Here is a 25,281-nt window from a genome sequence, read left to right as displayed (position 1 = left end):
AGCAAATTAAAACATAAGTTATAAAAGAACCCATATATAAATCCTTTCATCCTCTATTTCAATAACAGAGTAACCTTATAATTTTCTTGATAATTTAAAACAATGTGAAAGTTTTATAATAAATTTTTTTTTTTTCAAATTGTTAATAAATTTAAATTTTCCATTTTCAATGCCATAAATGGAAATTAAAAATTGTGTTAGAGAACTTTCTAACGCCCTCTGTAAAATCTTAATTATAATTCATTGCACGTTTATTAAAAATTCAGAGAACAAACAAAAAAAAAAAATATAAAAGGATTTTTTAAATTTTCCCTTTTTTGTTCTTGGTGAAAAAAAAACAAAATGACCTGCCCATTAATCAATTGTTATGTACAATTTTTATAGTATGTCCTTTGATTTTAATCCTTTTTCTCCCTTAAATTTCATTTCATATACATTCAAATTTTTAAAGAATTTAAAAATAAAATCTCTTTGAAAATAAATAAAAAGCTTTAATCCCTTTAACTTCTCTCTGTCTTTTTCTCTCTTTCATTTTGTTTCTCTCTCTCCGTACATCTTGTGCTTGTGTAACATGAAAAAAAGTTCTAAAAAGTCAAATTTTTTTTTTCATTTGTTTTTATTTTTGTTAGAAAAATAACGATTCTTTTTTTTTCTTTTAATTCCTTATAGTTTATTTCTTTTGATCTTAACCGAACCATTCAAAATCCTTTACTAAAAATTCATTTGAAAGGAAAACACAAAAAGAAAAACGAAAAACTATTATGAATTCAAAAGAAAAAACAATCGTAATTTACAAAAAAAAAAACAAAAAAAAAAATTAAATTGTTTTTCATTTATGCATGTAACAACAAAATCTTATGCTAAAAAAATATTTCTATAAAGATAAAGTGGGTTAAAATTCTTAAATTCATAAAAATGGTGTATAATAAGAGATTACGTGTACTTCTTTTGGGTAACAATGTAATCCGATATAAGTTCTTATATACAAGTTGCATTTTGAAATGCAGTTCTTATCATACCTGATAAATGGTGGCACGGTATTATTCCTGTTATTTAGTTTTTTTGTTTATTTTTGTATTATTGCTCTTATTGTAATTTTATTTTGTTTTTCTTTTTTTGACCTTTTTACATTTACAACAAAATTAGTTGAAATACAGTCAGTTCTTTCGAATGAAATTTTCACCTAACCTCATTTAGAACAATGAATTGCGAAATATTTGTATTTGTAATTTGGAAGATTAACAACAAAATTGCAAGTTTTATAGGTTTTATAGCATGATTCAAGTACCTCATTTGATAACCAATTTAGAGACCTATAATTTGAAAGCTCTACATGGTTGTTTTACATGAAATTAAAATTCAAATGCAAAGTAAATGATTAACAAGATTGAATATAATTTTGCTATTTCCACACATCATACTCTGCCCTCGAATGCTATAAATTTACATTTTACAATTTTACAATTTACTACAACTTCTTGCATCCCTTTCTAAGAATATATAAGCAAATGGACAATTTATTTGGTTTATATTCGGCAATGAGCCGAGTCATTATTTCATATTTTCTTTTATATAAACCCTTGCCGGCTTTTTTTTTTTTTTTTTTTTATTGGTGTGAAAAGAAAACTTCCTTTTATTCGGAATAAAATACTTTTATTTTTCGCTAATATATTTCGTGCGCTACATACGCACTTTATCAAAGCTGATTTTCTTCTAATTAAGACAACAAACAATAAAAATTGAAATCTATTAAAATTAGGAATATTATACCTGACTTAATATAATCTACCTGACTTAATCTAGAATTTGATTATTATTATTTTTTTTCTTTTTTTTTTTTTTTTTTTTTTGTGTTATTATTTACAAACTAAATTTATACCTGTTTTAAACCTTAAAACTGGTCAAATAATTAATTTAAAGAGCCAAGTAGCCGCGTTACCTTCGTCCGCGTTTAGTAGGCAGTCCTTGTTTGATTTGTATATCTGCATACTTTCATGAACTTCTCTCCTGTGTTTTCCTTTTACCTCTTTTATTACCTTTAAGTTATCTTTCGTGATTGTGTGGTCCGTTTCATAAATGTGTTTTGCAACCATAGAATCGAAAATCCGGTTAAATCCTACTCTCCTTGCACGTTTTATTTCACTTAAATGTTCCTTAAGTCTTGTTGTAACGGGTCTCTTCGTTTGTCCTATGTAAAATTTATCGCAATTATTACAATTGATTTTGTACACACCGCATCTTTCATGTATCTTCAATTTATCCTTAGCCGAATTTAACAAACTCCCAAGTTGATATTTACTAATGGTTTCCGATGTCCGAATATTGTGTTTCCTTAGTTGTTTATTTATCAAGTTTGTACAGTGATGATCATAACTTAAAGATGCCCATGTTGTTCTTTGTTCTTCCAATATCCTGTTCTGTTTAAACAATGTGCTCATATTCTCCTGCTCAATTTTTCGTTTTTTCTTCCCAATGAGTTTGTTAATACGTTCAGTAGAATAACCGTTCTTCACAGCCGTGTCCAAAATGAAGTTTACTTCTGATCTATAGTCGTGTCTGTCCATCGGTGTGGTTAGCATTCTATGGATCATAGAGTTGAACGCCGCCATTTTATGTTTCGTTGAATGGTACGAGTCCCGTGGAATGCATCTTTGTGTTGTTGTTTTCTTCCTATATATCTTGAATCCAATTTTTTCCGATTTTCTTTTCACCAATATGTCCAAAAAAGGTAACACTCCATTTTCCTCAATTTCGAATGTAAATTCGATGTTTCTATGTAATTTGTTGATGCATCTGTTTATATTCTCCAGTTCTTCCTTGTCCACTATCGCGAAGACGTCATCAACATACCGCATCCATACTCTAGGCATCAGAGAATCCTCCTCCATTCTTTTTTCCAATTTGGACATAAATAATTCTGCGATAAATGGTGAAAGTGGATTGCCCATCGATACTCCCGATGTTGTTCTGTACATCTCGTTTCTGAATTCGAAGTAATTCTCCTCCATGCAAAGTCTTGCTAATTTGTGGTATTCCTTTACTTTGTTGTTCCAATTTTCTGTTTCTGTTTCTCCTTCTTGTGTTGATAACCATACTTTCAAATATTCAAGAGCTTCGTTAACTGGAACACTGGGAAAGAGCGCTTTGACATCGAACGATACCATTAATTCATCAGGACCAATCTTTAAGCCTTTCGTTTTTTCTATAAATTCCTGTCTATTCTTGATAGAACAGGAACGGAAATCCATTTCCCCAAATCTTTTCACGAGCCATTTCGCAATTTTGTATGTTGGGGCCTTGCCGGCTTTCTTTGATACTACAGGAAATAGTGTAAAATGAAATATTAAAATTTGAAATATACTAAAATTGACTTCTTCTAGTTCTAGTCCAGAAGAATATACTAAATTAGTATTAGTTAATGAATATTAGCAACAGTCAATTTTAAAGTAATTTTACTTTAATTTTGTTGTACAAGCTTAATTTAAAGACTGCTTCATATAATTAAATATGAAGTTTTCTGTTTCCTTAAACAGAATTAACTTATTATACTTAAAATTGTAATTAAACAAAAGTGTAAGAAAACTTACTGAGTTACCCGTCTAAGTCATAATTCCATTGCATTTTTATTCTATATCATTTTGTTAGGGGTCATCTGTATTATTCCGCATTTTAAAAAGAAAAAAATTTACATTTTTATCTAAAATTCCTTTTATTGTTACAATTGCAACAATTGCAGAATTTCTTTTCAAACGTGTTTATAAGTTTTCAAGAGAGTTTCTTTTTTTTTATTTTCATATCAAAATAGCAACGTTCATACCATAAAATGCATTTTTCAAAAGAAATGAACAATAAAAAAAATTGTGTAAATGTTTGCATTTGCACTATGCTTGTATAGCAATGAAAAACATTAGGACAACTCTCTCTCTCTCTCTCTTTTCTCTCTCTCTCTCTTACTCACCCCTAAGCAAATTAAAAGTAAAAAAAATATGGAATACTTTTATTTAATATTCAATTTTTCCGCGTATTTTTCGTTCTTTTATTCTTTTCTTTTTCTTGCATTTTCGCCCAAATTTTAATGATTCAATCCCCCTTTTATTTATCATTGCATTAAATGTTATGTTTGAATAGTTGATCAAATTTATTCCATATTTTAATTTTTTCTTTTCTCTGAATTTTATTTTAGAGATTTTAATTCATTTGTAAAACTAGAACGAAAATAAATAAAAGATTTTGAAAAATAAAAAAAAAAACACGAATATATTGTATAATCTACAGGTTTTCCAACCCGGAAAAACATTGTCGGAACCGGGAGAACATCTTCTTTTCGCCATTGCTTATGGCAGCTAAATAAAATTACATAATTCCAAATCACCTGAATTTCAAATATAATAACTAGATATTTATGTCTATATTATACAATTCACCGGATCAATATTAAAATATCAGTCTGGTATAACAGCCTGATAATGCGTCCCACCTTTTCTGGCACCTTTTTTATTTGTTTTCAAATCAGAATTTTCGTTAATTCACAGTTTTTTTAATTGGGAATTTGTCATTTTGCCCATGAGTTTATGTACTCAATTTTTTAATTAAATTTTCCCATTTTTTCTTAAAATATCAATTGAAGTACTCAATTTCAAACAAAAAGTGAATGAATAGTGAGGTGACAAAAATTTGTACAGATTTTTGAAAAAAAGCAATATACGGAAGAGTTCTTTTCATTTCAAAATTATGTTAAATTTGAGGGGGAAAAAAAAACAAAAATTCGACTTATCTCTTTTTACTAATGCGAAAATGTATAAGAGACGTCACTTGCATTTTTGACATTCTCGCCTTATTCGATTTCACTTTTAATTATAAGTGATACTAGTTTAAACATTATAGGATTCAAGAAGTAATTAAAAGCAAAATATCAACCTGTAACATTAAAATGACCAAACTTTATTATCTAAATATATCACCCTCTTCACATAATATTATGAAGATATGGAAAATGAGTTTATGAAATATTCATTTCAAAACTCAATTAAAGCATATTATTTCTACATTCAAATATCCTCTTGTGGGTAATAGAGTACCGTATACGAGTATTACCAAATATTTACTTTTCTATTGAATTTCCATTAAATATTCTATTCTAAAATATTGATCACATTAATATTATCTTTACGAGATAGAGATTATACATATTTGTTAATACATAATAAATATGTATGTAATAATGTGTTGCATCTTTATTTGTACTACTAAAATTATTTAATTCAACTTTTAACATTGTTATATAAACAAAGTAAAACTAATTGTTATACATATTATTTGTTTTTTAAAACAAAATTTTTAAAAATATTTTGATTGAACAAAATGTGCATTAAAATATTTTAAAATAAAGTTATTGAAAATGTATTTTATTATTCAGATTTATCAATTCAATCGGAAAATGTACTAGATTCAATCCCGGACACTAGTACTCGTATTTATTCAAATATACTATGGGTGTAAATTAAACCTACAGATATTACTTTGACATAAATGCAAAAATTGAACAATTTATGCAAAAATTGACTTTAAATTATTAAAAAGTCAGAATATTTAGACTCTATTTGAATTATTGAGAAACAGATTTACAAATATATTGAGTAAAAATTATGTATTTGGGTTAAAGGTACCGTAAGGTTAATGTTACAACTAGATAACTTGAAAATTTTATATTTTTAGATAATTAACCTAGTCGTCATAAAACCTAATACTCTTTCATCTGCGACCAATATCCAAGCTTAAAAGTATTCTTAAATATCTGACAAGGATAATACCAAAACTAGATATCTTCATAATAAATTATTTGTTATTGCTAAATTTTGTACCTTTAAAAGTTAATATCTCTAAACCAATAATTGCGAGTTATCTAGTTGTAGCATAAACCTCACGATGTAGATGAATAATAAAGAATTTATTTGTTGACAGTAGGCAAACATTTCTTAGAAACAAGAAAATATCTCAAAAATGAGCAATATTTAAAATTTCAATAACTTATGGTAGTAAAAATTTTGAAATTTAAATTGAAAAATTGAACAAGAATTAATAATTTGAACATACGTAGAAAGTTTTCGCCAGATTGGTTGAATTCGCATTTATAGTTCTAACAAAGATCTGCAATGGCAGAATATGTTTGTAGTTTGCTGCAAAATGTATTCCGATCGACAACATAAAATTTTTTTTTCTGCTTGTATATTCATAACAGCAATTAGCAGGCAAATAAACAAGTAAATCAGACTTTTTCACACCAAACGTTTTGTTGGCTGCGTTGTTTTAATAATTCTATTGTAATGCAGTTTCAACTAATAAGATCGTAATAACCCGTGGAAGTCAATAAATTTTCTTTTAAAAAATTTGTAAGCAACTTGATTCGAAACTTGAATTGATAAAATCATGGGTTTTTAAATTTTATTCAGATTAGTTGCTTGTCTTTCCTTTATAAGGTCTTGCGGCAAGCGATTATATAGCCACCGATATCTGTGTATACATATTATGTCTTCCTATTTTTCTTATTCCTTGTAGGTTTGGGAGCCCGAAAGCCAGATGTGGAAGTAGACGTAGATCTCGATCAGAAAAATTCTATATCAAAAGTTGATTATTCGGAAGAATTTTACATCATTTAAAAAAAGAAAACATTAATCTCAAAAAACTTTAACTAATGTTATCGCAAGAAGAAGCGTCGCTTCTTACGTGACTCTTAATTTTTCCAGAAATTTCGTTATAAATTTAAGTGGATATGTTGTAACGTATTTAGCTGAATAAGTTTAAAAATAAATTTTTGCATTCGATTTGGCAACTCAACGATATAATTTAGTAACTCAACGATATAATAAATTCATTAGTATAGATTAGATTACAGATGGCGTAGAAATTATTCGAGTTATTGAAAAATAGTCTTAAGTATCCGATGACTGTCTTCAAGAAAAAAGCACCAATTTTTTGTTGCCGCCATTATTTTGTACATTAAATAAATTTTGTTTAGAAAATTTGTTTAAAATCGTTTGGTTTTTTTACTTATTTTAAATACAATTTTGTGTTTGTGATCAATACATTGTTAATTTTAGCATAGAATAAAAACAACTGTAAATCAAGATGAGTTCAGCACCTCTACGTGAGCTGTTCTAATTAGTATGGAAGTGAATTGCTATACTTGTTTAATCAACAACCTAAAAATGAGTGTACCAGTAGTAGAATAGCAAATTAACAAAGTCAGTTTGAGGTTTTCACAAATTAAACGTTTGTTTTTGAAATAGTGGTTTGCAGTGGCTTAGAATATTTTTTACAAAGTTTTGCCTTTTTTTTGGATTTTTTAAATTTTAAGTTAAAAACTTTGATTTGTTTTAAATATTCAATTTATTTGTCCTAGTTTTCATTATTTTGGTGCTTTTTGGGTTTTGTAATTTTTAATTTTAGTTTCCATTTTTTTATACTAACTTCAATTAACATTTTCATTTTGTTTTATTTTATTTTTATAATTTAATTTTTGTTTTGAATTTTTTATTTGAAATTGAAAATTTTTGTTATTTTGTAGACGAACATGTGCCACTGCTTGGCCGGACAACACCTACAAAAAAAATTCGTACCATTCAACAATCAGAAATGATGCCAACCGGAAACAATAATAAAAAATCTTATCGAGATACAAAGACGTCACTGTGTTAAAAGAATTAGAAAAATATAAGAATAAAAAAAATTATTTATTTTATATGAAAATTTTGATTAAACATCAATGAAGTTTGAATTATCCTAATATTTAATTTAAACACTAATAAAAGTGGATCCCTAACCCAGAACACTCAACAAATTTAGTGATCATTGAGTGACTCAAACATTAGTGACCTAAACATATTTTAAATTAAAAATTTTTAAACAGTTTTAAATGATTTTTTTGATTGCGGATTGTTTTTAGAAAGGCGGACCATTGCATTTTTTCCAATTTAAGGTACTCATGTAAGATACAATTAAGTAAGGCTATTAAAAGTTTACACATTTTATGTGATTTTGTTTTGATTGGTGTTAATGGCAAAAATTTCAAAAATGTTTATTAACATAAACTTTCTTTTGTCATGTTATATGTCTCCAACATCATGGAGATCCCTTTTTTTATGTAACTATACAAGTTTCTATAATTTTCATAAATTATGGAATTAAACTTGTAACAGTGGTACAACTAACAATGTTTCAGACAAAATTTACATTGATTGCCTTCCGAAATGTTTCAGTAATAAAATTTATTAATTTTAATGCAAGAACTTTACCAATTTCTAGAAAAATGGTAGAACAGTTGAAATTTATGAAAATATTAGAATAAAGAAAACTTCATTTTAAAAAATATTTTTTTAATTTTAACTTGTATTATTGGAAATTTTATAACGAATATTATGTGCTCAAGAAATTATTTCTATTTAATTTTTAAAATAATTTTTTCATTTTAAATTTGTAATAATCAAAACTTAATAATTTATTTTTTAATGTCACTTAAAATTCATTAATTTTCTAATATTACTTTATAGGGATTATATAATGTTTGTGTTTTTAATTTATTGTAATTACAAATTAAAGAGAGTGTGCACTTAATTAAAATTAAATTAAGAGCCTCAGACTGCATTTCACTTTTTACAATTTCATTTCTCACTTTTGCTCAGTATATCATGCAAAAATTTCTATATAACTTTGCATATTTCTCAGATATTTGGAAAAATCGAGGAGAATAACTTAAAAATGTTGTTCTATGAATGCACGGCAAGTGAGTAAAAGAGTGAATTACAGCATGAGGCTCACAACATTTTTTTTCTCTTAATTAAACTATATTATATTCTCTGACATTATCATTGAATTATTATTGTACTCGTATTCTCTAACATAAACTACCACTATATTGTATAACACAAAACAATATTATTAACTTATATAATATTTTAATAAAAATTGATTTATGTTTTATGGAATTAAAAATAAAGTTGTTTTTTTGTTCAAATTATTTCTTATGGAAAATTTTAAATTATAAAGTACTCAAGTATGGAAATGTTTCATTCAAGTATTTTAGGTTATTATTCTAATTGAGTTAGGAGGACCATATATATTATATATTGTAGAAAATTACATTAAGGCTAATTTTTTAAAAAAGGTAGAATCCATCCAAATCAGAATCAGACTACAAAAATTTGCATTGCAATAATAATTTCTTTGTGAAACATTAGGGCTGCACATCATTTGTAATTTATTTACAAATTAAACTAAATTTAAGATAGCACAGCATTTATTAATTTTATGTTTAATTTTATAATTGTGTCCTTAGTGTGTTGTCATTTAAGAACTGGTAAGATTACATCATACCAAAAATTTTGTATTACAATTTTAACTATACAATTAGAAATTAGCAGCTTATTTAGTTTATGTTTAATAAGTATAATATTTTGTCTAAAATTTGGGTTGTTGTCTAGTCTACACTTTAATTTGTCTCTTACTTTATAATTTTATAAAACTAAATTTAATCAGAATTTATGAAATATTAACCAAAACGTGCTCTTAAACAAGTTTTGATTACAAAGTTCTATTAATATTTGAAGATTTAAACTTCTTCAGACTATAACTGAAAGTTTAAAAAGAAAACCACATACAGTTAATTTATATATTTCAGCTGGTGGGTTCAGTTGCAAAAATGCATGTAATCATCTTCTTTTTTGCAGAAAACGTAAAACAAAACATAAAACGAATTGTATTAAAAGTGAATTTTTTCCACATGGCGTAGTTGATTCCTTTGCATATTTTTACGAGTTTTTTTTTTGCATATTTTTTGGAGCCTCAAAAACTAAAAAATTTAAAATGTTGGAGAAAAGTGAAATTATGAAGAAAGCAGGAACTAGCAGTTTAAAAATTTCGAAGCATTTTAAATAAGATTTTGTTGCTTATTTCAAAATAAGCATAAATAAACTTCGTAAGCCAATGTTAACCTCCATTTTCTTTTTGAAAATCGAATAGCATCACTTTTGTAACTAAACATCATAACTTTTTTATGAAAACATATATAGATTATAATAATTGACTTAAAATACAAAATTTACTCCAAAAATCTAACAAACTCAATGTTGCATCTCATAAAAGTTACAAATACATCAAATTTAAGAATTTTTTACCATGTAAACCTTATAAAATCTAAAAATATTTTTTTTTGTAAAAAAAAACCAAAATAGAAAGAGAGAAATAAAAAATAATTTAAAAAAAAAATTACTTTAAATTTTCCCTCCTTTTTGGTTTTCTCTGTACCACCCAAAATAATACTGGGCTGGCAACAATAATTTCTAATTTTTTAAACAAATTTTATTGTAAACTTTTTTTCACTTGTTTTTTTTTCTTCGTTTTCGTTCAATGCATGAGAATTTTTTTTATTTGTTCTTAAGATTTTTTCCTATTTTATTTTTTCAAATAGAAACGAAATCTTAGTAAACAACAGACACAACAGAACCCACACAATTATTTTTATTTTCCTATACCTCTTACACCTTACCACTTTGTATACATTTTTTGTTTTGGGTTTTTTTTAAATATAAAACAATAACAACAACGGCAACACCATTAACACGCAACATTAAATTTTTGCTAACAAAAAAAAAAGCAGTTAACCGTATAGAAAATTTTTTTTCTGTTTTTTTGGCTTTTTGGAAACTTTATGGTTCAGAAATAATATGCAAAAGTTTTTGAAAATGTTTTGTACAAAAACAAAAAGAAATCAAAATGAAAACTAAAAATTAACAATAACCAAAACACAAACAAATTAAATTAATAATTCGGCCATTTTCTCTTTTCCTTCAAACAAATACATAAAATAATAAAAAATAAATAATCGAAAAGGCTACAAAATTACTTGAAACAAAAACAACAACAGAAATTACAAAAACATAAAAATTTTGTTCTTTTTTTCTGCATTACAACAAAAAAAAAAATATTTTATTTAAAAAATTTTCTTATGTTTTACCCAGCCCTTCCTAGGATATCAAAATATTATTATGTCGGTAAGTTTATTTTAATTTTAAACAAAAAAACAAAAAAAAACAACAAAATAATCAATAATTTATATAATTTTTTTGTTTTGGCTTTATTTACCCTTAATTTAAATTCATTTTGGGTTACCACCTATCCATTTATTATGTACTACAATATTATATTATTGAATTTGTGTTCATTCTGTTGATTCCAGTATAAAATAATTTGATACCAAAATAAACCGAAATATTAATGAAATTATTACAATGTTTTCCAAAATTATTTAAAATTTTTTTTTCGTTTTTTCGTTTTTTTTTCTTAATTCTTTTGAAAATTTTATTTATATTTAAGTGTATTGTATATTTTGTTAGAAAAAGAAACAAAAGTGTACACATGCAATAATATTGATACATATGAAAAAGAAAAAACAATAAACAAAGCATTTTTAACACTTAAATCTCAAAGACACACTACATAACACACAAGTAAATAATACGGTAATTGAACTGGCAACCCATATATGAGTCATAAACGGCAAGGCTAAAATTAAAATAACAAATAACTTTAAAGTTTGAAACGGAAACACTCTTAAAATTTTTTTTTGTTATTTAAGGAAAAAACTTAATGATTACTCTTTCTCGTCCGTCGAAAAACAAAAATTACAGCATTTGACTTAGTTGATTTAACAGTAAAAATCGTTTATTGAGGTAATTTCCTGATATCTCTTACACTTAGAAAATCAAAAATAAAATGTAAAAATCCAAAAGGACAATTGGTGGTTTCCTCATATGGGTATATGATGAAATGTTCAATAAAATTCGTAACAAATTCTAATATACATTCACAAATACAAAATTATTGGTCGAATTGTCAGGTAAAATAAGAATGAAATGATTCTTATGAGGTGTTTTTTCGCAAAATCTGAATTAAATTTAATCAAAAAATAATTCTTAGTTAAGTAGTAAAGTGAATTTACTAATTTTACGTAGAAAATTGATCTGTTAGATCTAATATTCTAAACACGATTCATGTCGAATAAGTGAATTCTTAGTAACATCGTTAACGAATAGGTAGTACACAACATATTACTTTAGTCTAATTTAAAAATTTTGCCTTTAATTTTAAATAACGTTTAATGTGGATATTCCACTTTATATCCGTATGAACTATGTTCGCAGGGTATTTTGATGCAAATTGGGGCAATGTTGCATTACGTAGCTGCTAAAAAATTTCAACAATAATAGACCATATCTCACAATCTTTGCTAAAAATGCTGAAATACCGACTTATAGAGCCATGTGAAATAGGTCTATTTTGTATGTAGTTGAATTCATTTGAATCGACATAGGACAGACCTCCTGTAATCCAGTGATTCAATTTGACGATTATCACAAAACTAACGTGATCAATTCCATCTTTCTCATTTAAAATGAATATCTTTTGAACAATTGTCAAATTTTTTATTAAAAAATTTAAGTATATATAAAGTTAACGCATTCAAAATTTAACTTCAAGTCAAAAAGGTTTTTTGTTTAGTTATAGCTTTTCAAAAAAATAGATCTATTCTAAATTTTTTCTTTTCATGTCTTACTGTAGAACTAAAAATAATTTCTGCTTGCAAAAACGCAAATCTCTTCTAAAGCAATACATAATACACATCCTTGTTCACATTGACATACCTTTATTGCTCGATATAATAAGTTATATATTTGTATGTATATAAAATATTTTAGTTAAATATATACTTAATTATGTTAAATACTTCCTTTATATTTTTATAATAAATAATGTTATTGCTATAAATATTTTAAATTAATTTTTTAAAATATGCAAAATTTCTTATTGACTAAGTATTTTTTTTCTTAAATTAGTGGCAGAGAAAGAATAAGCTATATATATATATATATATAAATTGCATGTGTAATCTTTATATTATAAACTATAAATATATTTCTATAAATTGTATGTATTACACTTTTAGTTATGTATTGTAAAAAAAATTTATTTTAAATTATAATTTTCCCTCCATTTTATAATACCCGAAATGTCTTAGTTTATGTAGATATAAACTAAACTAAATAAATAAAATAACTGATAATAAAAACAGATTTCCAATATTGTTTTTATTCCCCGGATGACGTAAGAGAATAATTGCGCCAGTATTTGAACGCATATATTGGCCCACGAGACGAATACATTAATTAGGAGTGCAATTAAATGCTATATACTCTCTTCTTTCATTTCGTATAAAATACAAATCATTTACAAATAATCAGGGAATAAGAAAATAAACTGTATATTTTAAGTCTTCGAATTAAAAACTTAGCTCTAGTAACATCCAATTTGACATTAAAAATATTGGGGTTAAATTTATTAAATCCATTTTAATAATATTTTCTGAGATAATTGATAGGTAAATAATTTCTTTAACGATTTAAAATTTCAAAACTGACTTCTAACATTCTCTTATCTCTCATACGGTAATTGATATTTTATCTCATAAAATAATTTTACGAAACATAAATAAGAGAATAAATAATATTGGAGCTACTAAAAGACAAAGTTATGCACCACATGCAATATATGGTATCTAATTGACTGTTCTCTTCATGATGCTCTTATATAAATTATAACTGCTATACCTAAATGAACACGACATCGGTCTGTGTTCCGCAATGTCATTACAGTAATTGCAGTAAAGTACATATTATTGGCGTTTGTATAAAACGTTAAAAACAGTGAAAATAATTTTTTCATTTCGATACCAAACCTTTAGAATTGGAAAATCAAATCTGGAATCAAATCTGGCGATTTCGATTTTTCACATGCAGATGTCATTCTTTATTGACAACCGTAAGTCGCATGACGCGTTCGTTTTAGTATAACACTATATAACACTATTAAAAGTGTGACAAAAAATCAATCATCCTTTAGTAGACAAAACTGTTTTCCCCGCATTAATTGTAAAATATAAAATGTAAATAATTTTAAATTTTAATGAATTTCTTTATGTATAATTTTATAATTTTCGTATACATATATAAAAATAAAATAATTATGCATATATGTATAAAAATATTATTACAATAAAAATAATTTTTTTCTCTTTCTCTCTCTCTCTCTCTTTTATCATTTTATTTTATTTATTTATAATCAAAAAATTAGCTGGCGATCCAAATGCATGGCGTCTTGGACGAATAGAAGAAACTGATCATGAAACGGCTGTTTGAAAATCACTGCAATTTATATCATCACCATCACCATCATCATCAACATCTTTATTAATACCATCATCATCATTATCTACAATATCGCCATCACCATCGTCTTCAACAACAACAACATCAACAACATCTTTATCAACATTAGAAGAGTCAAATGTAACAATTTTAACAACAACAGCTGCAACAACAAAATCAACTTCAAAACATTTTACTCACATTATTAAAACGACTTATAATCATAGAAATTATGTATATTATGTATAAAATAATAAAAAAAATTAATTAAAAAAAAAACAAAAATCATAAGCTTAAAAACAATAAATTATATTAAAAAAAAAAATAGAAAAAAAATTTGTAATTAAAATGTGAATACAAAAATTAAAATATAAAAGATATTGAAACAAAATTATTAATCTTCAGATTATAAAATTTAAATTGTTCGGAGTATTGTTCGGAATTGAAAGGTAGTCAAAATTACAATGTTCTAACGGAGACTTTTATTGAAAAAATTATTGAAATTTTATTCGAAAATTTAAGTTTGTATAATTTTTTTCGATTGTCAAATTTACAACCTTTTTTAAATAAACCATTCTTAATAAAATTTTAAGAAATAAAATGAAAATTTTAATCTATTAAAATATATTTATGCTCGTTGATTTGCCAAATTTTAGGAATCTCACAATATACATCCTGTATCTATTGCAAAAGCTTTTATAGCCGAATCTATCATTTGAAAAGAAGAATACGTCTTTAAGCTAAGTTAATCACACTGAAACACCTAATGGAATCGCAGGTAAAAATTAAATTAACAAAAACTACCATGACTTTATCAGAACTGAAATAGAACAAAAACACATTTCTCATTCACATTATCACAAGAAAAATACTTTAAGCTGAGGTAAACAAACTGAAGCAGCTAAGTGGACCGCCATTAGAAATAAAATTAACAAGAAATACCATGACTTTGTCACAATTGAAATAGAACAAAAACACGAACCGGAAGTCTTATTTAAAATAACTAATTTTATTTTTTATATTTGAAACTTCACTCAACTTTAATTTCAACTCAGCTTTACCAACTATAAAAAACTTCCTTGTGTGTACATTCATTCAAAAATATTACAGGTTATTAAACTTTGTTTTGTTCCATTTGAAAACTGTAATGTTGACTACTTTTTTGTTAAACGAAACAACACTGTATTTGATTCGAAAAAATAATAAATTAAAAAAATTAAAAATTAACATAAGATTGAAATCAGTATAAATAATTATTATAAAAATAAATAAAAAAAACATCTGAAATTATTAATGTAATTAAAAATAATAAATTTTGAATGCTGTAAATTAAAAATGCTAAATAAAATTAAAATAAGTAATAAATTCGAATTAAATGAAGAAAACAAAAAAACAAACAACAAGAAATTATCAATTTAAATTTAGAAAATTAAATAATAATAAAAAAAAAAAGAATAGTGATGTGTACCTTTTAATAAATCTAAATATTAAATAAATAATTAAATTTAATAGAATATTTGATATAAAACAGAGAAAAAGAAACAGGATAATTAGATTAGAAAATAAATTTATTTTTGTTATAAAATAAATAAGAATATTTTGTTTTTTATTTTGCAAAATTTAAATAATTACGAGATTATTAAAATTATATTTAGAATTTAGTATATATATATATTATATATAAATATTGTAAAAACATATAAAATAATTAAAAAATAAATATACATAATAAATACACACATACATATATATATACAAATTAAGAAAGTATTAAATTTATTTTATATAAAAATTATTATTATAATTATTAAATTTATTATTAAAATTTATTAAACTAATAAACTACATGTATATGTGTTTGTTATGTGAATTAATATTATAATTATATATTATTAGAAAATATTAAAAATTAAATTTTTATATATTTAATGTTTTTATTTCATTAATATTTATTATATAAATTACATATATATACACACATACATATATATATGTAAGAATATGATATAAAATACATAAAATGCAAAATGAACAATCAATAAATTTTTCATTCGAAAAATATTATGTAATTATCATTATCGGCAGAATGTATTTTTCTTAAATTTATTAATGATTATTTTTACATTGTTTAACTGATTACACATATTTATTTAATTGTTAAATAACAGTTAACCGTAAATATATACAATAAAACACGATTAAAGTTGTTATGCAGTAGAACTCTGTATAACACACAGAGTTCTACTGCATAACAACTTTAACCGTGGATCAAATATAACACACTGCAGAAGAATTTTTAAGTATTAGTTTTCCTGTATATGTAATCTTAAAAGAAATGAAATAACTTAAATTAAGTTATAATCTGCAATTTTTTTTTTAATTTTTATTAAATTTGAAAATAAATTTTTAAGTTCTAATTAATAATTATTATGTTTTCTATGTAAAAATTTATTTTTTTAAACATTTTAAACGAAACTTTCAAACAAAATTTTAATAAACGGACAAAAGGTTCTCCTTCGATCTATGTCTAATTAACCGTGTTTTATTATAAGTATAGTAAAAGTTAGGAACTTGTAATAGCATGTAAAGTTACACAATGAAAAATCATATTAAAAGTGGATGTCGGAATATCAATGCTATAATGAATTTCGCTATAGAAGAAAAATAATGAGACTTTATAAAAATTTAGTTTAATTCAATATTTGTCTATATTTTGTTCAATTATTCCACACTGTCTAGAAATTGCACCTTATTTCTGGAAATAGAATTATTTAAAATTGATTGAATTTAATTTTATTAAAACAAAAAGTTTTCCAGATTTCTACATCAAGCATATCGTTAGTATACAAGTAAAACGTATTTTTGTTTATATCTGACATATCAATTTCCTATATAAATTTAAATGTTCAAGGGATCAAATATAACACACTTAAATTATTTTCTTGAAAAAACAAAAATTTTAATTAAATACCCAAAATTGTAATGTGATTTTAAAATATACTTATATAAAATCAATAAATGTTTAATCTAAATTACTCTTTTAAATCTTTTAACACAGGGTTAATTTTATATTATGTATATATATGTATGTATATGTATAAAAATGAGGAACTTGTCTAGGACCCAATTTTTCAATAACTTTATCAAAAAACAAAATCAATATAAATTTTTATACGACAAAATTGTATGAGGTCTGCCAATGCTTATGGAGAAGACTGCAATTTTTCTAATGAAAATCGTTTAAATATCCCTTTACACTGTTTAAAATTGCACACAGATTTAATTCGATAAATTGATAATTTTCCGAATCTGTAACACTCCAAAAAAAAAAATTCTTCTATTTTCTTTAAATAATAAAAAATTATAATGTTTGTTTTTAAAATTCTATTAATTTTTCGAAAAAAGTAAAGAAAAAGTGAGAAAGAATGAGTTGAGTAAAGAAAAATTTTGTATAGAATACCAGAAATTTAACCCTGTTACAGCTTAACGTGACTCCCATATACTCATTTTACCATAAGCTCCCACTTTACATTTTTCAAACGTGTAATGCAATACTGTTACATATTTTTAATAATTAATAATCTTAATATTTATTTAATAAAATAAAATTTATCAAAAATTACAAATTTTAAATTTAAACAAATTGACCAATAAACTCACTGTACCTGTATAAAATATACATACATCTGCATTACACAAACATGTGCATATATAAATACATGTTATGTTATCACGGCTGACAAAAATGCAGGCTCGTATATACTGTTGTTTTTGTGAATAAGGTAATAAAAATGTTTTTTTTAAACAATATGGCACTTCCGGAGTAACATATATAGTTTTCCTTCCCCTTTTTTTTTGGCAATTTAGGTTTTTTCATTGTAAAAATTGCCTAAAATCTACAAACAAAATGTTTTTATAAAAATGGAAATTGGAATTTCGTCAACAACATATCTTAAATACAAATATAACCTCGAAATTTTAAATGCTAATTTGATTGAACATATTTTTTTGGTAAAATTTGAAAAAAAAAAGGAAACAAAATAAATTTTAAATCAACTTTGTAATATTATGACAAGGTATGTACGTTTGCTCCAAACAAAATTCGCAAAGACTAAATTCCAAGATTTCCTAAAATACTTTTTCTGATTTCTATAAAAAATGGTATAAAGTAACAATTTTGAGCAGTTGATGAATAATCGCCAAATTCTTTTAGCGTCCAGGACTCTGTTTTTGTCAGTCGTTACTGTAATACATACGTTATTGTAATATAAAATCAAATTATTCCACATAAGTATTACATACGTATTTAAGAGAATAGTTCTCTTAGTTTTATATGTATTTTCTTTTAATTTACCATTCGCCGATAATTTTAAACATTTTATGTATACATGTAAATAATCACATGTGAAAAACTAACAAAAATTTAAATAATGTTAATTTTTATTATTTTAAAATAAAACGAACAAAATGACTACACAAATAAACATTACATAACTATACCTAATTACAATTAAAGCACCCTGTATTATTATGTAATTAATACAAAAACTGTTAACTGCGATATAAATATGTGATTTATGACCTGTTATACGTATATGACATTATATAATGTTATATGTACATTTTTTCTATAAAACTTTAAAAAAAATATAAATATAATATAAAAAATAATGTAAATTTGTTCATAAAACTAATGTAAAAAAATTCTTCATAACAATATACTTTATATTCATAAAACTATTCAAAACAAAAAAAACCTAATAATTATTATAGCATTTAAATTGTGACAATAGTTATTTAATTAAACCTGTTACCTGTATAATATCTCTTGAATTTATATAACATTTTCCATTAACAAAACTAAAATCCACCAAACTATATAAAAACAAAAAACCAAATTTAAAAAACAACTAACAATAATTTTTAAATTAATAAAAAATTTATATAAAATTCATAAATTCATATATTTATTCATTTTACAGGGTGCTGTTCCACATTATTATAAACTACGAGTACATTGTATAATAATTTTGTAAAAATAATTCAATGTAATATGCAGAAAATAAAATATATTAATGAAAAATGATGATAATAGCTTAGGTTTCGTCTGTTATGATATGGCATTATATATCTATAGATATTTATAATGAATGAAAATAGTTATTTAAAATTTAAAAGAAAAATTAAAATAAAATGATGAAATAAAATTGAAAAGGAATGACTGATTTCCAAATTCTTTTGTTTTTGTTTTTTTTTTTTAATGAAATTTGTCAATAATTGTAATTAAAATATAAAAAAAAATATTTGTTTAATATTTAAAAAAATAAAAATTATAAATATGTATAAAGAAAAAAAAATTAATTTTAATTTGGTACCTTAAAAAATAAAAAAAACGCGTAGCGTGTATATACATAGATAAAATATTTACATACTAACATTAATATTCATAAGCTTAGTACTAAATTAAATGGTTTATTTTAAAATATTTAAACTGTACTCTCCCTTATATTTCATTCATTATGTGGGTCTTTCTAGTACGTTATTTATGCGGGTCTTTCTAGTAAAAATTTTAAATTTCATTTCGAATTTGGCGGAGGCATATTGAAAACAAATTAAATGTATATGACAAAGGAGTCAAACACCAAATTGCAACGACACTGATTTAAGTAATTTAAATCAGACATTTCCATATTATGATTTAGAACAAACAAGTTTTTGAATTTTTTTTCATGAACGTGTGTACATTTGCAAGCCGTATGAGAGCACAAAATTATAAAAACATAATTGTTACCTTCATTCATTATAAAGCTATTTACATAATCAGTATGCAAAAAGTGCACTTCAAAATTTTACAGTTTTAAAACTTTATACTGAAAAACAACAATCAAATTCAAATCCTACCTGTTTTGACGTTCAGTAGATGCAAAATTGGAAAATAAAACAAATTTTTAAGAGCTATTGATATTGGTGGCATGTTTATTTTCACTTATATTCAGCTACATCTAAACGTATTGTTTTTTGAAGATGTAAAATTTTGAAGTACACTATAGGTCCTCGATTTATGACGCACCTGAATGCGATGATTTAGATTATGCACAAATTTCATCTTATGCGACAAATTTCAATCTTATGCGACAAATTTTATCGAGGACTTAGTGTACTATACATATTTTGTATCCTGATTATATTTTTAACTTAAGAAAAATTTCTGGCTTAGCATAATTAATTTTATACGTTTTTTTTTCGTCATCCACCATTTCATAGCTTGTGGCAAATTAGAAATTTGGTATTCAACTATTCGAGTTTTCATATTTTGTGTTAATATTGAAAATAAAGTCAAAATTTTGAAAATTTTCCAAACAAATATAAAAATTTTTGTTTTTTTATTCAATTTTTCGGAAAAAGCAGAGTGAAAAATACATGCTCTTTATCCGAAACAAGTACGATTCATCAAAGTGCTTCACCTTTCAATAGACAAATTGAAATTAATTTATTAAATTAATTAAATGCAAATTAAAATGTAATAAAATAAATTGTATATTTATTTTTATGATACTAATTGCTAGCACAAATAGATAAAATGATAAAAATCAAATCATAAAAATTTTGGTTTTGTATTTTTTTTTTATTTATTTAAATAATACTCTATTTAATATTGTACTAAGCTTTCTAAAATATGAAAAAATCAATAAAAAAATATATGTATAAATAAATGTATAAAATAAATAAAACAATAAAATTATGAATTTAAATAAAACAAAAAAAAATATTTTAGAAAATTAAATTATTTTAATTATTTTTTTTATTTTTTCAAAAGAAATATTAAAAATAAATAATAAAAAAACTTATTACAATAAAATTTTGTTACATTTATTAGAAAAATAAAAAATAAAAAAAAAAATTAAATATAAAAATTATTAAATAAACTCGTAAATATTATACATAAAATATATAGAAAAAAATGAAAAAAATATTATTATATATTTACAAAATTAAGGCGCTTTCTGTTGAATACCTACCTTTAATATGAAATTAAAACGAAAATATTAAAATTGTATAAAAAAAAATTTAATAAAATAAAACAAATATCAAAACCAAAAACATCTAAACATCTTAAAAAACCGCAAAATTATCTTGCTTTAAAAAACGTTTAAAATAATAATTAACTATTAAGAAAATCCAAAAAAGAAAAAAAAATTATTTTCAAAATGGACGCATAGAAAGAAATTTAAGAAATAATTTCGAAAAATGAAAATTGAAAAGCCCTGGGAATTTTTTTTATTGTTGTTTTGTTTCTACAATTTATTTTACGATTTCAAACAACTCGTACTGTATAGAGCAAAAGTGCAAAATGGAATATCATAACTTCATACCATTTTTCGCAACTTCAAATAAAATATTTCATTCAAATCTTACTCAAGTTTTTACTCTAATGCATGTAAGTTTAAACGAAAATTTTTTATTTAAATCTACAATCTGCGGAAATGTCATTTAATCAGATTCATTTTCATATTTGCATCAGATTCATTGCTGTGCTTTATATAAATATCATTGCTAAATATAGGAATTTAATTAATTAAAACTTTTCGAATTTAATTAATATTTTCGTCATTTTATAGGTACGAATTCCGATTAAAATTAAATTCAAAGGAAAATACAAAGTAATTCACAATTAAATTACCAGCAAATAAGTACAAAAAATATTTTAAACAGCTATGTATATAAAAAATTATATACATTTGTGTAGGTTATAAATTTCCGAACTTCAAAATGTAAACTTGCGAGCAACTCAATGTTGTAGTTTCAACAGCTTTCAACTAAAATGAATAAGCCCTCCATACGAATTTTTTCCCTAAAAAACTCCAACGAATTACCCTTAAAGAAATCACCCGAAACAGAAGCGGACCACCCCATACATAAATAAAATGTAAAATCCACGTTTGTAGATCGTTTTTTTTTAAAAAAGTATATCACTAACAATTTAACTGATTAAAAAAAAAACATTTAAAGATGCATTTTGTTCGCAAAATATTTTCTTTAATTTATTAGTTGAAGTTACTTAAATTGCATAAAATTTTCATAAAATTTAAATTGTTTCTGCATTAACAAGAGGTGATTAGGTGCTTAAATATTTTTAATCTTAAACATTTTTTTCTTTATATTTTTACCCCTTTAATTATGAATAAATTTTTTGTATTTTTCCCTTCCCTAATAAGCAACATATTTTAATTAAAATATAATTAGTTTAACACCTCAGGGCAATTTGATAAGGCAAGAATCAACAATTGAAAATATTTAGTAAATAAATCAAAAACATATAAATATATTATGTATATGTATATACATACATATAAATATAAAAATAAAAAAAATAAAAAGTAATAATTAAAAATAAATAAAGTTATTTACTTATTGAAAATTTTGTTGTTATTATTTAAAGACCAGCATAGTAAATTTATTTCAATGGCAAGTTAATTAAGATAGCATCAAACTTTAGTCAGTACTCCAAATTCTTTTCAGAATAATTGCATTTCTTCTAAACTAACCTTCTGAAACTAAACCTTTTTTGGAAAAATTTGTTAATTTCAGAATCAGGCCCTTGTATTACTGCCCTGGAGATGAAGTAGTAAAATATTCATTTACACTATTAGTATATTTTTATACATGCAAACGATAATAATGTGATTAACTAATAATTAAGTAAACTTATAGAGTATTAGGCATAAAGATGATCCCTGTGACTTTAAACACAGAATTTACAGAAAGATATTATGTCTTAACTTAAAATATCAATCACAATCAATATGAAAATAAAGTCACGCAAAGTGTATTTTTTGAAAGAAAAGTATGTACACTTTATAGAAAAATTGAAATTTTCTTAGAAAATTTTATTGCAAGTTACAAAGTTTAATGAAATTTTAAATGATAATTCATTATATACATATCTTTAAGCTTAAGTTAACAATAGTAGTATTTCACCCAGTATAAACGTTCCTGTAATAAGAATATTGAAATAATTACTTTATTTCTTAAAAATAAATAAAATGCTAAAATATTTTTAAAACAAAAATAAAATATATATTTTCTTTTAATTTAATATTTCACTTACAACTTAATTTATATACAAATTTTTTAATTTATTGAACTTAACTTACTTATATAAATACTTAATCATAAAATTAGTGCATTCAAGTTCTTTCGACATATTTTTCATTATATTTTCTACTACATTCAGCTTTGTTTCAATAAAAACAAGTGGAAAAACATAAAAGTGCATTTTTTAAAGATTTAAATAGTTTCGTCCAAAAAATTATAAAAGCCAGAAAGCAGCGCAGAAATTGTGAATTTGTTAAAATTTATATTTTTGCAGCATGTGAATTTAATTGTAAACCTAACATGTGAAAATTTAAAATTTTTATAAGCGTAAAATTGCATAAAATGTGCTTAGAAAATTGTAAAAATATAATGTAGGTACTTGAAAAAATTAAAAATTTAGCACTAAAATATTTTTCATAAGAATTTACGGAAAGAAACCACTTTTTGTTAATTTCAATTGCAATTGCACATTTTTTACCTGTACAAACTCCTTTTTTTTATTTTTTTTTTTTTTGTTTTCGTTATATTATAAAAATATAATGTGAAGGTACATATTAGTTTATTTTTTAAACTCAACCAATTAGTGCTTATTAAGAATTTAATTATTGTTTAATTTGGAAAGTGTAAGCAATTAGTAATGAAAGCAAAACTTTTACAATTCTATGCGGTTTTAATTTTTCTTTTTTGTATACTTTTAATACTGAGTGGAAAAATTATTTTAACCATTTTCAAAAAACTAATTTTTTTATTACCGTGTTACAAATCATAAAACAAAAAACAATTGCACTTTCCTCTTCCGAAATTAAAGTAGGTACCTAATCCAAATAAACAAATTTCATTGTATGTAAGTAGGTAGGTAGGAACCTAACTACATAATTATTTCTTCGTAGGTATTTTCTTTAAAATTCCTCCCGGCAACTATTTACTTAAAATGGAGAATAGTCCTTTTTAATATTTCTTTTTTCCCACCATTACATTATTTCTTTTACTAACCTATTTTAAAAATACATTCTAATTACTTGTATATAATACAATAAAAATATAAAAAATTACATTTAAAAATGAAATGTAACATACTAATTTTCATTTTTCAAAGTCCATTTGAAAAATTTTAAAATTATTATAAAAAATAAACCTACGGCCATGTTATCTTTTGGCGTTTTAGTTTTTGTTGGCACTGATCTAAACTCTGAGCTAAAATTTCATCATCACTTTCCAAATTTCGTTTTTGTTCAAATTCAAAATAAGTTTTTTTACTACTGTTACTATCTAATTTAAGTACTTTTCTACGGGAAGCTTCCTTCATATCTATGACAGGTAAATTTCTTTTTAATGAACATTGATTTTTTGAAGAATCAAATGTTTCATTATTTTTAATATTTGAAATATTTCCATCTGTTGAAAGTTTTGTTGCTTTCGTTTTCTTTTGTTCTCGTTGACTTAATGGAAGAGCAAATTTTGTATAAATTTTGATAATTTCCTCTGTTTTCAATTCTTCTAAATTTGGGATTTTAAGTTGCCTCTAAAAAAAAAAACAATATCAAAATTAGAAATTTACAAATTTAATATACATTCAAATAATTTCTTACTTACATTTTTTAAAATCATAATTAGGTCCTCCCTGGACATTAAATTCGGATACATAAGATAATCCATACTTTAACCTTCATTCACTATTAAATGCTTCTCAAAATCAGGCCAGATCAATATAATTAACTTTAAACTAAAATATTCATTATCAAAATTTATTTAAAAAACTAAATAATAATAAAAGAAAATTAAGCAAGAATATTTAAAACAAGAATAATTAGAAATATTTTGAAAAGCGTTTTTGCAGACATACTTTTTTGCGTTGTTATGACATTAGCTTTAGGCAATGGCCTTGACACTTTGGTTTTGCGGATTGTTCATTTAAAAACGAAGAAAAACA

General features: G+C 23.8%; 2 protein-coding genes across 5 annotated transcripts in view; one reads left to right on the top strand and one right to left on the bottom strand.

Annotated features, from left to right (window-relative positions):
- LOC129619033 (popeye domain-containing 2) overlaps positions 1–15,499 on the top strand; it is a 68,755-nt gene extending 53,256 nt beyond the window's left edge. The window contains exons 6-7 of one of the 3 annotated variants that reach the window (XM_055534105.1): positions 11,013–11,045; positions 14,182–15,499. In XM_055534105.1, coding sequence (XP_055390080.1) covers positions 11,013–11,045; positions 14,182–14,246 — 98 coding nt within the window. In that variant the 3' untranslated portion in view covers positions 14,247–15,499. Of the gene's footprint in view, positions 1–7,564; positions 8,195–11,012; positions 11,046–14,181 lie in introns of those variants that run through there. The other 2 variants (XM_055534106.1, XM_055534104.1) reach the window with 2 other exon arrangements.
- A 7,818-nt stretch (positions 15,500–23,317) lies between these two features.
- LOC129619070 (uncharacterized) lies at positions 23,318–25,226 on the bottom strand. 2 transcript variants are annotated; one of them, XM_055534152.1, is made up of 3 exons: positions 25,195–25,226; positions 24,945–25,074; positions 23,318–24,873 (listed from the first exon to the last, which is right to left on the bottom strand). In XM_055534152.1, the coding sequence occupies exons 2-3, from the start codon at positions 25,005–25,007 to the stop codon at positions 24,487–24,489; spliced, it is 450 nt and encodes a 149-aa protein (XP_055390127.1). In that variant the 5' UTR covers positions 25,008–25,074; positions 25,195–25,226; the 3' UTR covers positions 23,318–24,486. The 2 variants fall into 2 exon arrangements, with proteins under 2 accessions (XP_055390127.1, XP_055390125.1); XM_055534150.1 differs by having other exon boundaries at positions 24,945–25,217.
- Positions 25,227–25,281: the final 55 nt, after the last annotated feature.

This window comes from Condylostylus longicornis, unplaced genomic scaffold, assembly GCF_029603195.1.
Source record: "Condylostylus longicornis isolate FDR11 unplaced genomic scaffold, ASM2960319v2 ptg000010l, whole genome shotgun sequence".
In the NCBI taxonomy this organism is placed as follows: Eukaryota; Metazoa; Arthropoda; class Insecta; order Diptera; family Dolichopodidae; genus Condylostylus; species Condylostylus longicornis.
This window is presented reverse-complemented; position numbering and strand designations above follow the sequence as displayed.